Below are 15,132 nucleotides of genomic sequence, written 5' to 3'. Positions count from 1 at the left end.
CCCTCTCTCTCACGTGGGGGCTGTGGACGCTGGCCTCAGGACCTTTCCCGTCCCTGCCTTGCAACACAGTGGCTGCTCAGAGCAGATGTGTCCCCTTTCTTTTTTTTTTTTCTCTAATTTTTTAAATCTATTTATTTTTGAGAGAGAGAGAAAGCGGGGGAGTAACAGAGAGAGGAGATACAGGATCCAAAGCGGGCTCTGAGCCATCAGCACAGAGCCCGACGCGGGGCTCGAACCCACAATCAGTGAGATCATGACCCGAGCCGAAGCCGGATGCTCAACAGACTGAGCCCCCAAGGCGCCCCAAGCATGTCCCGTTTCCTGTGTGACAGCCCCGAGGTCGCGTCTGCTTGTTCTGTTCACGGGACCACCCCCACGGCGGCCTCTGCCTCCCTCCGTGGCTCGATTCCAAGCCGCACGGCTCAGAACACATCTCACCTCTTCTCTCACACCGGGAAGGAGTTCCCCGTGTCTACGGATGAAGAAGAAAGGCTCCTACGTTCTCCACTCAGCACCCTCACCCCCCTCAGCTCCAACCAGCTTCCAACCCAGCAGCAGACACGCTCGCTGGTCGTCAACGTGCAAGCGCCACTCCGCTGCCTGTCCCGCTGCTCCCCGGACACGACGACTCCTGCAGCCACCTGCTCACGTCCCACCAGCGCCCCCCGCTCCCTGCAAACCCCGGCTTCTGCACAGAGGCAGCTGGAGGCGCTGGGCATCCGGAAACAGCCCTTCTCCGCGGTGGCGGGTTCTGTGGTCTCTGGGTCCCGCCTAGCCCACCGGGCTCGGGCTCGGGGACAGCCAGGACCGCATCACACGCCTGCGATTCCCAGGTGACACCACGGCCAGTGCCAAGGCCTCTCACCTTGTCTCACCTGACTTTCCCTCTCATCAAAACACACCTTCATGACACAAAACATGGCTGGAGAAAGTTCTACCGAATGCACCCAGTGCTGTGCTGAGGGCTGGGGGTACAGAGAATTAGAAGTCGGTCTTTAACCTCAAGGATACAAATAACAAAATGACTTTCTCAGAGGGAAAAGCATATTCCATACTGGACAGCAGGAAGCACGAAGTAAAACTGGGCTACTCCAAGGCACCAAGAAGTAATTATGAAGTCTGGGAGTTCAATCAGATGCTTTAGCGTATGCTGAATTTAACATTGCAAAAAAAAAAAAAAAAAAAAAAAAAAAAGAGAACGGTTTTGATGCCAAAATGATTTTGAAATTACAAAACAAAAAACCAAACTCCAGAAATCTCTGGGCGGGAATTAACAATGGCACTGTATTTTTATGGAAAAGCAAACAAGCACATGATCATTGATTAAGCAAAAGGTTAATTGCTGGGTTTAGCACAGAAATTCGGGCGCGCGGCCAACCCGTGGCGTGGGGGTGACTGCCGTTCCTCGGAATGCGGAGGCCTGAGGCCTAGGCGAGACCTGGGGTGCCATCAGTGGGGCTTCCGGGCGAAGGATATGGTGTTAAAATAAAATCCAAGCGAGAATGTGTCAATTCCTTAAAAGCCCTTATTTGGCACAATAACCCTCACACGGGAAACGACAGAAGCGGGGTTGCTGTGACGGGGGCTTTGCCGGACCATCCCACCCGCCGCCCTCTGCCGGCCCCCGAGCCCCCCGCCCCGGCCCACACTTACTCTGGGTCTCGCAGTCCACACAGTGGGAGTTCCCTCGGATGTTTCGTATCGACTGCAAGGCCATGGCCTCACTCTGGCTCGTCAGCCGGGACTGCGCATGGAGGAAGACACACAAATGCAAGAGGTAAGAACCCGGGACACGTTTCCACGTCCGCTGGAGACGTCGGGGAAAAACCAAACCGTCTGTCAGCAGATACAGGATGAGGACCACTTCGAGCCGTCCCTTCCTCTCCCGAGGTCTCTGGGCAAAAAGCGTTAACTGATGGAGAAGGCTTCCTGCACCAGGTCAAGACCTAGCAGATCAGAGGACTTCACCGGAAAGGGGGGCGGAGGGAAGTTCTGGGTCATTCGAGAGTGGGCACAGACCAGCTGCCGCTGGTTAACACGCCCTGCCGGGTGCCTGCTTCCATAAAGGTGAGAGAATGAGAAGCCGCTTTACAAGCCGCGGATCGGGGCTCAGTCAGCGCTGTGAGACACAGCCCGTGGCTCCTCGCCGGGAAGCCACGTCCAAACCACACTTCGTCCCTTGGAAACTCCCCTTCCATATGGAGACTATCTCGGCTGTCACAGCGACTACGTCACCAATGCGGGTGGGGGCAGGGAGCGGCGTTTGTTTTTAAACAGATACGTAACTGTCTTCCCTCAACACGTTGAAAAAAATACAGAAGGGAGAAAGGAACGATATCAAATTTGTGTTGATGTGATCGTCCATACTTCGGTTTTATTAACATTCTGTTATCTATTCTTCTAGCACGATCTGTACACACACACGTACTTATTGAAAAAGCCGGCATATATTGCTTTAGAACCTGCCCTTTAAGTTTATTTTTTTTTTAACGTTTATTTTTGAGAGACTGAGAGAGACGGAGTGTGGGCAGGGGAGGGGCAGAGAGCGAGAGAGGGAGACGCTGAATCCGAAGCAGGCTCCAGGCTCCGAGCTGTCAACACAGAGCCCGACGCGGGGCTCAAACTCGCGAACCGCGAGATCGTGACCTGAGCCGAAGTCGGACGCTCGACCCACTGAGCCACCCACGTACCCCTAGATCTGCCTTTTAGCCTAATGACTGTCATTTCTCAATGCCACCATGCTGTCCTCCAATGTCATCATCTGAAGTTGTTGTTCCACTTACAAGAACTTCTTTATGAAGTTTTCTTTGATGGACATTTCAGTGGCTTCCAATTTTTCTCTAGGGTAAACAGTGCTGTAAAGAACTTGCTTATTGCTAAAATTTGCCTGCTTCTGTCATTACTTACTAATGACAAATTTTTGGAAGCAGAGGTGCTCGGTGAAACAATATGTACTGTCTTTATAAGCTGACTTTTGTTTGTTTGTTTTTTTAAGTAAACTCTACACTCAATGTGGGTCTTGAACTCACGACTCAGATTAAGAGTTGCATGCTTGGGGCGCCTGGGTGGCTCAGTTAGATAAGCGTCTGACTTCGGCTCAGGTCATGATCTCACGTTTCATGGGTTCGAGCCCCACGTCAGGCTCTGTGCTAACAGCTTGGAGCCTGGATCCTGCTTCCGATTCTGTGTATCCCTCCCTCTCTCTCTCTCTCACTCTCTGCCCCTCTCCCACTCATACTCTGTCTCTGTCTCTCTCAAAAATAAATAAACATTAAAAAAAATTAAAAAAAGAGTTGCATGCTTTATGGACTGAGTCAGCCAGGCGCCCCAGGATACGTACTGTTTTTATTTTTTATTTTTTTAAATATGAAATTTGTTGTCAAATTGGTTTCCATACAATACCCAGAGCTCATCCCAATAGGTGCCCTCCTCAATGCCCATCACCTACCCCCCTCCACCTCCCATCAACCCTCAGTTTATTTTCAGTTTTTAAGAGTCTCTTATGGTTTGGCTTCCTCCCTCTCTCTTTTTTTTTCCTTACCCTCCTTTTTTCTCCCTTCCCCTCCCCCATGGTGTTACGTACTGTTTTTAAAGGCTTATGGTGTGTAAGTTTAATTTGGGATAAACCCAAACAGTTTCAGAGGACACTTAAAATAAGCTTGATTTTCATGTCAGAATGCATAAGCTGAACCAACTCATGTCAACTGTTTGATGGGAAACGACTGAGCGCTCACTACCTAGCAACAGAAATTATAATTTATTCACTTCTACTATGTAATTAACACAATGCACTAGGATTTTAATCCCTTTGGTTAGACACCCAAGCATTCAAAGTGTATTTAACAATTTGCGTTGGCATCTGGACTATGTGTACATGTGCCTACCTGCGTCCGTCTACCTGTCTGACTTCCGCAGTGTGTGTGTGTGTGTGTGTGTGTGTGTGTGTGTGTGTGTGTGCGCGCCTATGCCCGCCACCAACTCTGAGTTACCCACAGGCAGCTACAATTTCTCAAGAGTTCATTCTCAACTAGGTCTGCATTTTCCCTCCAGCTATTGGGAGGGAAATTGGACGGGATTTCCATGCTGGGCACTCTGACACTCAAACATCCAAGGTGAACAGGTGCGACCTTGTCCCCCCCGGTGCTCCATGGGTCCCCCCCCCCCCCCCCCCCCCCAGGGAGACCGCTGCCCGGGTGCACACGGCTAGAAGAAAGGGACAGCATTTTAGGCTGGTGTCTGCGTCAGGCCCAGAAGTGACGCCGTCTCTTCTCCCAAAGAGCTGGTAAGGGTCTGGCAAGTGTGTGAAATGGAAAAAAAGGTAACAGGAGATTCACTTCTTCCTGAATCTGGACGACGTGGGCTGGATTCAGAGCCTAACCTGAAATACTGTGATTGTGTACAAAGCCTGGGGATGCGCCTGTCTGTGCAGCCACGTGCTCTCTGCGCTCCGGTTTTGGATCTAGACTCCCATGCTTTGTGTGGGACGTGTGTCACCAACCTCCACCCTCGAGGAGATCCGGAAGCTTCCCCGCATTCGCCTCAGGAGTCCCCATCTGTGGATGTGACTCAGTAAAGCCAAGGGACTCGGAAAAGGAAAGGCGGTGATTCTCCCCACCCTGGGTAAAAAAACATCTTTACAGAAGTGAAGCAAATCGCATTATAATAATAATGGCTGTGGCCTGGTTTACCCTGGTGAAAGAGGGTGATCAAGTAGGACATGCCACCTTTCTGAAAGACAGACTCCCTTCTCAATGACAAAGCTGAGCATAAATCATCGGCAGAAATTTCCTTAAATGGTTACGAGTGAAACCGCAGGTGGGTGGCGATGCTCTGCCTCTGCCTCTGCCTCTCGGTTTCCGGTTGATCGTAGTTTGAACAATCAAAATGCTCTTCAAGACTCTAAAATGTCCCAGAGAAGGGTTTGAAAGCATCCAGGCCACTAAACTCAGGAATCGGAGGGAAGCCCTCGTGGGAAAGATGAGTCCTCTCGGAGGAGTATCGCCGGAGGGATCTAGAAAATGCAGCTTAAATTTTGTTTTCTGGCTCAATGACTGCCAAGAATCCCGTCTGGGTTACCGAATAAAACACGTATCGGGCGTCATGAGCCAAGTCTAGGCGACGGACCCGGCGTCCTCGCCCAACTCCCCGGACGCTCACATACGCGCCTCTCCTCCTCCCGGACGCCCATCTGTAACGACTTGGGTCTTCCAGCTTGACATGGGCTTGAATTTGGCGCACTTGTGAGGGAACAGGCTAACGTTTTAAGTCTGCCCCTCTTTTCCCGAGCATGTTCTGCGTAAAACAAAATCAATGTGGCTGCGTGAGCCTAACTAAAAGATCCCATCGTGCACCACAAGGAGGTCAACGCTTTACATTTGGGATTCGCTGAGAGAGAGAAGGCTTAGAATGGGCTGCCGCACGGACGTGGCTGAGCGAGGACGCTAACACGCGACACATATCGACACAAAGTGTTTTTTTTTATCTTTTCAATTATGCAGCTTGTGGCTCAGGAAGGATAACTGGGTCTTGCCCATCACACACATCACATGACGCCTCCCCTCCCTGGGGCATCACTCTGGGGCCTTCACTTCCCTTTAACGATCGGCGGCTCTTGATTTCGGGGGGCGGCATGCTAAGGGTCTTACCTTATTCTTGCTGCTCTCACAGGACTGTAAGCTGGCTAGGATCTGGCTCTCGATGGCCTGGACCCACGCATCTCGCTCTTCATAAGTGGTGGCTTCAAAGTGCCACGTCTGGCCAGTGAGGGACACGATGATAAACTCAAAGTTTTCTTCTTGTTCTGAAACACAGAGTGGTGGGGATGAAGACTTTAGCTTTCATGCGACCGCGGCCCCTCTGCCGGGCCTCGGCCATAAAAGCGCCTTTGGGTTCAATCGCGCCTGCATGGGGCCAGCAGCACACGCGGCGGAGATCTGAATCCGCCGACCTCCAAACACTCAAGGTTTGGTTCCTAAAGCCAGCGTGGGTTAGCTGGGGTTCAGTCGATGCTCAGGGGATGAGGAGAAATGAAAACCAGTGAGTGATGTCAGCGTCTCTGTGCTGGGCACAGAGGAAGCGACTGCGGGAAAAATAACACTGCAGCTCGCCGCACCGTCGAGGTATCTGTGGGGCGAAAATTAAGTTAATACCCGCTAATGTCGGGGTACACTCTTGATTTCTCTTAGCGTCTGCGTGGAGATCCGCGGATACCGCAGCGGCAAACGGGGATGCCTGCGGGTTTCTGCTCTTTGACGGCACAAGAGGTGCTACGGCGGAATTTCGTCCTGTCACCTCCCGCCTGGAGAGCGGGCGGGACTCCGGGTGATGGGAGGCGACTTCACGGCTGCCGTGGGGCGACCGTCCGCACAGAGAAGAGGGGGACCTGCCACGAAGCCCTGCTGTACCACCTGCCGCAGTGGGGTCCTTGGGACAGAGTCTCGACTCTTCCAAGGCTCACCTGCGTACCCTGAAGATGGGGGGAGAGGTCACCTACTCCATAGTGTCACCCACCGGCTAAGTGACGTGTGCCACTGAGGCTGACAGGGCCTGGGCCATGGGAGGCGCTCTGTTCTCTCACCCCCTCCCCTCGTTACTGCCACAGAGAAAAAAGGGACCGCGTGACCAGTCACCAGCAGCCACGAGGAAATCTTGAGCACGAGTTACAGGCACAACACCTCACTTGGTTTGTGGCTTCCAGTCACCAAGCTCGTGACGCTGCATGACAACTGCCCGGTGAGAAGGCGGTATTCGTGATGAGAACCACCTACGGCCTGCGCGGCAGACCGCGGTTTCGATGCCCGCTCTGCACGTGGTCACGTCCACGGCACCAGACCCCCCATCTCGCACGCTCTCAGCTCCCCTAGCCCAGCTCCTGAGCAGCCCTCACAGCCCCTGACCTTTGCCCGGCTCCCTGCTGCCCGGGTCAGCCCGGCCTCCTCTGGGCTTCCCTCCCAGAGCCCTGCCTCCCCGGGAGCCCCTGAGCCTCGAGATAAGGGTGCCATTGCGCTCTGGAGAGCCTTCTCCAGGTACCCTTCCCTGCTTCCCTCTGTCTCAGGAGAGGAGCAGCCTCAGCCACTGAGGCGGAGAGACCCCTTCCGCCTGACCCCGTCGATGCCACCAACCCCTCTCCGGGGATTCTCAATGCACGGCCTGCTCTGGGGAACCAGTCCCCTAAATGACCACAACCTGCGTCGGAAACAGGGCCGTGCCGCTTCTAACGCAAAATCTCGACACGTTCTGATGACTCACGGTATCGTGCTCTGAGTAAAGTCACCGTTGCTGCAGTTTTCGGATTCAGCCCGCTGGGGAGCTGGACCTCGCTCTGAACAGCACCCGAAGGTACGTCCATTGGCAAAACTTGCTGAAAGCCTTCTCCGATGAACGCACCCGGCCTTAGGGCACGTGAATGAGGTTCATCTGGCAAGAAGGCCCACGGCTTCCCCTAGCTTCTCAAAGGTCCGCGACAATCCTGGAGTCGCTAAAGGCTCGTGTGATGAGGGTGTGTGGTGGGGTGCCGGTGCTGAGTGCAGGTCAGGACGGGCCCTGGCTGAAGCCCATCCCCCCCCCCCCCAAGCTGGGCTTCGCTTGGAGAAGACCCAGGAAAGCTTGGGGGAAGGAATGGGTGGGGATGTCCCAGGAAGGGGAAGGGGCGGGCCATGGGAACACAACAGTGGAGCCTCAGGGGGTCCTCTGCTTGCTTGCAGGGTCCTTGAGCATCATCCCACGCTCCCTGACTCTCTCTGGCTCCTGAGCTCTGGAGAGCTAGTGATAAGAGTTCAGAAAGTGAGGGGGGCCGTCAGAAATTTTATTCCAACGTATTGTGCTCTGAGTCAGAGAACAGCCGACCCCCCCTGTTTAGGCAGAAGTGGAAAACCGCACCTGCTGTGGGAAAGACAGGTGGGGCAGGAAGCCTCGGGGCGTCCGCAGGACCCCCGCCCCCGGTCACTCGCGGCCTTGTTGGGATTTTCATTTTCAAAACCAGCTGTGTGACTTTCCAACAGGTCTGTCCATGACTGACCCGCGAGCACACCTTGCGGTTATTGGCTGAGACCCTGTATCCGTGGATTTTTAAACGTCCAGCGTTTTGATCCACACGGTTTTATGTCCCTAACGCTATAAATTACAACGTCTTCCACACTGAATTTTGTAATACAGAGCCCCAAATTCATGCATTTTATGCAAAACTTTCCCAGGGAACTGGTAGGCAAGATAAGAAAGAGCGAGCTAAGTCACCGCCGGGCCGTCAGGAACACGTGCTAATTCACGGGTGGACTGTGACAGCCGCTCATTAGATCTACTCGACAGGCTCACGCTTTTCTGAATATGTGAAATTCAAGTGCGTGACAGAAGTGCCCCCTGATCAGGATTTATTGGCTCTTTCAGTGAAAAAAAAAAAAAAATGACAACCATTAGCTTCCCAGTTAAATTTCTGCACAACTGGTCTGCCGTAAAGCTTTCTAGCCTGAATCACGGGCTACATTTTCTGGAACGAAGGGAGGGAACTGAGCTCGCCTTGGGGCTCAGTCACATGGCTGCCGGCTACCACGCAGGGGGCAAGGGTTCTGGCATGCAGGACACACGGTCCGGAGCTGGGAGGGCGGGCACACACACACTGATACCAAGCTGATGACTGAATACAAAGCAGTGAAAACAATGGTGGGGGGGGGGAGGGATGTGGTCTGTGACACAGGGACATCGACACTTCGTGTTTCATTCCAATGAAGTAGTTGGCACTGAGCGTTTCCACTAATATGCTGGTCATACCCCATGTGAAGGCAGAACTTTCAAATTCAAGTGCTGAAGTTTGGCTTTGCCCTATTTAATTACGTGATCAAGGCTCACCTGTGCAGGTGAGATCTCCTCTCGGGCACAAATACATTTAAGCGTTCACAGGAACGTCGGAGTTCATTTCTTGCAAGTTTCCAAATGTACTGTCCCCACAGCATGTCCTCTGTGGCTTCTCAATCACCTTAACGGTCAACTCCAGCACCTGTCTTCTCTGTCTACTTATACCGGATACAAGTTTCCTTTTCTAGTACCTTCTAGGTCGCGAAATATTCCTGTCTGTACTTGCAGAAGAGTCTCTCCCCCTTGGGGCTACCCACAGATGCAACAGCCAACTTTGGGTCTCTGCACCCTTGACGAGTTCAATCCCCTGTTGTGTGTCCTCTTCTAAGGGAGCCTGGTGGAAATTTGGCATCTCAGAGGCGACCCATGGGCCTTTCTACCCTGAGATGCTATGGGAGGGATGCAGGACAGTTCTCAACTTTTTTGAAACAGTTCTGGGCAGCTGCCAAGAATCCGTGTTGAGGATTCCAAGGCTGGCCCCAGGCTCTTGGAGAACGAGCGCTACAATCAACTAGCAATGTCTGCCCTGGGGGAAGGAGGGATGGGTGGGTTCAGTACCGTCTTGCCATAGCTTTTTCATACTCAGCTAGTGTTTTATTTTTTATTTTTAAAAAAAAAATTTTTTTTCAACGTTTATTTATTTTTGGGACAGAGAGAGACAGAGCATGAACGGGGGAGGGGCAGAGAGAGAGGGAGACACAGAATCGGAAACAGGCTCCAGGCTCTGAGCCATCAGCCCAGAGCCTGACGCGGGGCTCGAACTCCCGGACTGCGAGATCGTGACCTGGCTGAAGTCGGACGCTTAACCGACTGCGCCACCCAGGCGCCCCTATTTTTTTTAAAGTTATTTTTAATGTTTATTTATTTTTGAGAGAGAGGAAAGCAAGGGAGACGCAGAGAGAGAAGGAGGACAGAGGATCTGAAGTGGGTTCTGCACTAAGAGCAGTGAGCCCGATGTGGGGCTCGGACTCGCAAACCGTGAGATCATGACCTGAGCCGAAGTTAGAGGCTCAATCAATGGAGCCACCCAAGCGCTCTGCTATCTTTTAAATCACAGCTTCTTCTTGCCTTCCCTGGCCCTTCTTCAAGCGGCCAGGTGTGATTACATACCCTGGGGGTTTATTTCATGGCCATGCCTCACCACTTCTCAGGGCTCCTTTCCTTCTAACGCTTAGACAGTCACTTCTAACTTATGCGGACAATTCTCAGGTCTGTATCTCTGACCCCCGAATCCAATCACTTAGGGATTAAAAAAAATGCCTACAGATACTCTTTAGATACTTTGGCCTCGCATCAAATTAACACGCATGGAAACACATCTGTTGTCTCCGAAGGCTCCTTTTTGGTTTTCACGATTTCTGTTGATGGTTACAACGCCATTTCTAGTCATAAACCTTCAGACTCACCCAGATTCCATCCGCTCCCTCTTCCCACTGCTCCCTAATCAGCTCAACACTGCTTACGGAGGCCGGCTCTGTACCACTCTCCCCATCTCCTCCTTTCGGCCCTCACCTGACCACTTCACGAGTCGTGGCTCGGCCTGAACGGTCCCTCTGAGCTTATGCAACACACGCGTGCCGCACTCCTGACACCAGCAGGTGAGTGCTCCTGCATCGGCCTGGGCGTGGCTTCCACACCCCTGGGTGTGACCCCGTCCCTTCCCACCAAACCTTCCTGTCATGCGGCAGACAGGTGTGCGGGGCTTTCCTAGGAAACACACGTGTTGTGGCGTCCATGGGCGTGTAGGAAGGCATCATCTCTAAGCCCGTAGCCTACCCTGTCTCCCCCTCCCCAAATCACACCCATGGATTAATAAACCAGAACTGCGAGCACTGGGTTTTAAACGCCTGCAGGTGAATGCTCCCCCCACCCCGCCCCACCCCCAACAGCGATCCGGAAAGGAAGGGGATACAGGCTCAGGTCTGCAGAACCTCCTTGGCTCCCGGCACCTCCTCGGAGGGAAAGCATTCCACAAAGATCCCCCACGTGTGAACTCAGAACCCAAAACACCGAACACACGGGAGACGGGGGAGCAGATTTAGATCCGGAGGATTTCAGGTACAGAATTCAAAGTAATTATGCGTAAAATGTTTAAAGAAATGAAAACACGGGATCCTAAATTTTCAAAAAAAGGAGACCATGAAAACTGATCAGGCAGATCGTTAAAAAAAGGCAGATCTTTTGGAAATTCAAATTATAACGGTTAACGAAACAAGCCCACCAGGGATGGGGTGAAGAAGGAGCTGGCGGGGGGGGGGGGGGGCGGTAAGGGCAGAGAGGAGAGACGTGGAGGGACTGGCTGAAACGGCAGACGAATGAGCAAGGACCCTGTGGGTCAGAAATGATGGGTGCGGGGAAGGTGCGACACACACGTCTCACTGCCGGGCAAACGGTGGGAGCCGCGCGGGACTGTGAAATGATCAGAGCTCTAGACACGGAAATGACATCCACCCAGAAGGATCGCAGCAATGAAAACCACACCAAAAGCTTAGGAAACTGTAGAAAACCAAAGACAAAAAGAGGCCCTTAAGAACACAAAGCAGGAGAGGGTGGACTGCTCTTAAAAAAACCAAACTGGCAGCCATATGATGACGGGCGTCTCAAGAGTGACAATCGAAGCTGCAAGACAGAGGAATAATGTCCTCAGAGTCCCGGGAGAAAATAATGTCAGTGTAGACTTGGGACCCAGGAGAACCTTCCGTGAAGAAAAAGAATGCAATATATTTTATACAGGGAGAAAAATAAAAAAACCAAAAATACCCCCCAAAAACCAGGGACGCCTGGGTGGCTCAGTCAGTTGAGCATCCCACTCTTGGTATTGGTGCAGGGCATGATCTCACGGTTGTGGGACCAAGCTGTGCATGGGGCTCCGCACGGACTGTGTGCAGCCTGCTTCAGGTTCTCTCTCTCCCCCTCCTCTGTCCCTTCCTGTGTGCGTGTGCGCTCTCTCTAAATAAACAAGTAAATAAATAAAACAATAAAACATTAAAAAAAAGAACTATGGAAAAAGCCTATTGCCAACAGATCCTCGCTAAAGGAACTACTGAGATAAGCTTCAGGAGATTCTAGAAAGAAGGGGAGAGCTAGGGAAGGACTGGTGTACAGATGAATAGACAGATATGTCGATATGCGTAAGCAAAAACTGTGTCACAAACTACTTCTGACAATAACGTCTCATTTAGGGAAAACGGAAGAATCAGAGATGTGCGAGTGGAGCCGACGTGTCCGAGGGCGGCACATGCTTCCGCAGGGGGGCCAAGAACGGACGTAGGATTTGGGCAAGTGAGGCTCACATGATGGAACGTGAGGGTCGACCTTGATGAGGAAAGCGGCAGAATGTGCACCTTCCGAATCGGAGGGGGGGGAAACACTTAAATAAGAAAATAACTGTGACCGAAATCTTTTATCAAACTAGGAACAGTTGGTCCTTCTGTTGGACAGAGCACCTATCCGCACCCCACCGCGTCATTATTCTTCACGATGAAATGTTAGAAGAGTTCCTTTCACATCAAAGGGTGTCCAAGGTGGGGGCGCCTGGGGGGCTCAGTCAGCTGAGCATCTGACTTCGGCTCAGGTCATGATCTCATGGTTCATGTGTTCGAGCCCCGTGTCGGGCTCTGTGCTGACAGCTCAGAGCCTGGAGCCTGCTTCGGATTCTGTGTCTCCCTCTCTCTCTCTCTCTCTCTCTCTCTCTCTCTCTCTCTCTGTGCCTCCCCTGCTTGCAATCTGTCTCTCTCTCTCTCTCTCAAATATAAATGAACATTAAAAAAAAATTTAAAGGGTGATCGAGGCAAAGCAGCTCATCGTAACAGCCTCTGTTCGACCCTGCGGGGCAATGCGGTAAGACGAGATAGAGAAATAGAAGATCTGAAGACTGGAAAGACACAAATTCATGGATTACAAGACTGTTTATGTAGGAAGCCTCAACTAACTGACAAATTCTGAGACATAAGAACATAGAACATGGACAAGATACGAGACCAGTTTACAGAAATGCCACCAGCAAAAAAAAAAAAAAAAAAAAAAAAAGAACAAGGATTAGAGAGCAATTGCATTAAAAAAAAAAAATATATATATATATATATTTAACATTGATTCATTTTTGAGAGAGAGAGAGAGCACGAGCTGGAGAGGGGCAGAGAGAGAGGGAGACCCAGAATCCGAAGCAGGCTCCAGGCTCTGAGCTGTCAGCACATTGCCTGATGCAGGGCCTGAACCCAGGCTGGTGGCATTTCTGTACCCTAAAACAGAGATCATATTTGCATATATCTGTTTATAAATACATTTCTTTCCATCTGTGAGGTAGGGAAGGAGAGATACGGAGAACAGCGGGAAACTCCCCAAAAGCAACAATATAAAGGATCGCCTGGAACCTGCACTCATTACACAGGTGGCTAGGAGTGGACCCCGTCCCGAGCTTTGAGGTGATGGGCCAGAGTGTGCAAACGGCCGGGGCGGGTTTCACACCTCGCCTCCTGGCAGCTGAGACCCTGGCGGGGCCTGCTGATGATAACGAAGCACCGATAAGCCTCAACGGAGCAAAGAGCAAATCAACGGATGCAGGACATCCCAGGAGGCGGGCCCGGCGGACACGCGCTCTTGAGGAAAGGCCGACGAACAGCCGGAAGAACCCTGGAGAGCATGAGGAACTTTCACGACCCAGTTCAGACCCAACTGTACCCACACTCAAAACCCCGATGCGTCTGAGACAGCGTGCTTTTTAGATGGGAAGGCCTGTCCGCCTCGAAAGGCACCCGCTTCTAGAAATAACGAAGCCACGAACGGGGACGGCAGGTGGGGCCACAGTAAGCGTCGTGACTGGTCACTGTGACGGTCTGTGAGCGTGCTGTTTTTAAGGCGTATGGGAGCACGCACAGAGGCCCCCTCCGTCACGGGGCAGGTGTGGACGTCAGGACTCATCCCCGAGGCTATTCTGCAGCGACTGTTTCCGTTTTAAGCTGAACCCCGGGCCTAGAGTTGGCAGAAGACAGACGCTCGGGTCTTGCCCCTGTGGGCTCCAGGGCTCCCCGAGGGCTAAGCTGGTGGTGCCTCTGATGCTGGGCCCGGCCTCTGCCAGGTGGGCCGCCCGGAGGAGAGGGGTCCAGCTCACTGTGGACAAGGAGGGTGGAACCCCACGCTGTCTCAGGAAAGAGGCACCCCCAGCAGGGGAGCCACTCAGCCTTCTTGTAGATTCTGGGCCCTGGCGGGGAGACGTCTTTATCAGAAGCTGGGTAGCTGGGATGCCTCGTTCCCTGAATAAGGGATTGAAACCTGGGCACGCGGTCTACTACTTGTGGTCCACACCCGCCACCCGCCGCAGGCGCCCAGCTTATGCTTACGGCATCCCGCGTTTCCCCAGATATTACTGTCTTTATGTGTTTCTTTCTTTCTTTCTTTTTTTTTTTTGAGGGAGAGCAATATGTTAACACTCACAGATATAGTTAGAATTTCAGAACTGAATTGTATCTACTGTATGGCTTTTCTCTGCCTCCCAAGATTAAAAAAAAAAAAGAACAAGGATTAGACAGCAATTGCATTTAAAAAAATATATATATATGTTTTAACATTGATTCATTTTTAAAAAAAAATTTTTTTTTTCAAAGTTTATTTATTTTTGGGACAGAGAGAGACAGAGCATGAACGGGGGAGGGACAGAGAGAGAGGGAGACACAGAATCGGAAAGAGGCTCCAGGCTCCGAGCCATCAGCCCAGAGCCCGACGCAGGGCTCGAACTCCCGGACCGCGAGATCGTGACCTGGCTGAAGTCAGACGCTTAACCGACTGCGCCACCCAGGCGCCCCAACATTGATTCCTTTTTGAAAGAGAGTAGAGACAGAGGGAGAGAGAAAGAAAGCGCGAGCGGGGGAGGGGCAGAGAGAGGGAGACACAGAATCCAAAGGAGGCTCCAGGCTCCGAGCTGTCAGCACAGAGCCCGAGGAGGGGCTCAAACCCACAAACCGTGAGATCATGACCTCAGCCGAAGTCAGACGCTTAACCAACTGAGCCACCCAGGTGCCCCTTAATAACCAACATATAAAGGAAAGGAACTCTCATGAGGTGTCCAGTGGGAGAGAGAAGGGGGTCCCCACTTCCCACTGCCTTTTTCTGCTGCCGATGTCAGAAAGTCAAGGTGGTGTGTCTTTTACTTTTTTCTAATTTATTGAGGGAGAGAGAGAGAGCGCATGAGTCGGGGGGAGGGGGAGAGAATCTCAAGCAGGTTCTATGCTCAGCGCAGAGCCCCAAGGGGGGCTCGATCCCACAAACTAGGAGATCAGGACCTGAGCT

The 15,132-nt window shown here is 52.1% G+C and overlaps 1 protein-coding gene across 16 annotated transcripts in view; it reads right to left on the bottom strand.

The window, feature by feature from the left end:
• AGAP1 (ArfGAP with GTPase domain, ankyrin repeat and PH domain 1) overlaps positions 1-15,132 on the bottom strand; it is a 554,841-nt gene that overhangs the window by 75,369 nt on the left and 464,340 nt on the right. For all 16 annotated transcript variants that reach the window (XM_023259842.2, XM_023259844.2, XM_023259845.2 and 13 more), the window contains 2 exons: positions 5,646-5,800; positions 1,654-1,744 (listed from right to left, as the gene is read on the bottom strand). In XM_023259842.2, the coding sequence (XP_023115610.1) occupies positions 1,654-1,744; positions 5,646-5,800 (246 nt within the window). The remainder of the gene's footprint in view (positions 1-1,653; positions 1,745-5,645; positions 5,801-15,132) is intronic.

The sequence above is a fragment of the Felis catus genome, chromosome C1, assembly GCF_018350175.1.
Source record: "Felis catus isolate Fca126 chromosome C1, F.catus_Fca126_mat1.0, whole genome shotgun sequence".
NCBI lineage: Eukaryota > Metazoa > Chordata > Mammalia > Carnivora > Felidae > Felis > Felis catus.
The sequence above is the reverse complement of the archived record's forward strand: the minus strand, read 5'-3'. Positions and strand labels throughout refer to the sequence as shown.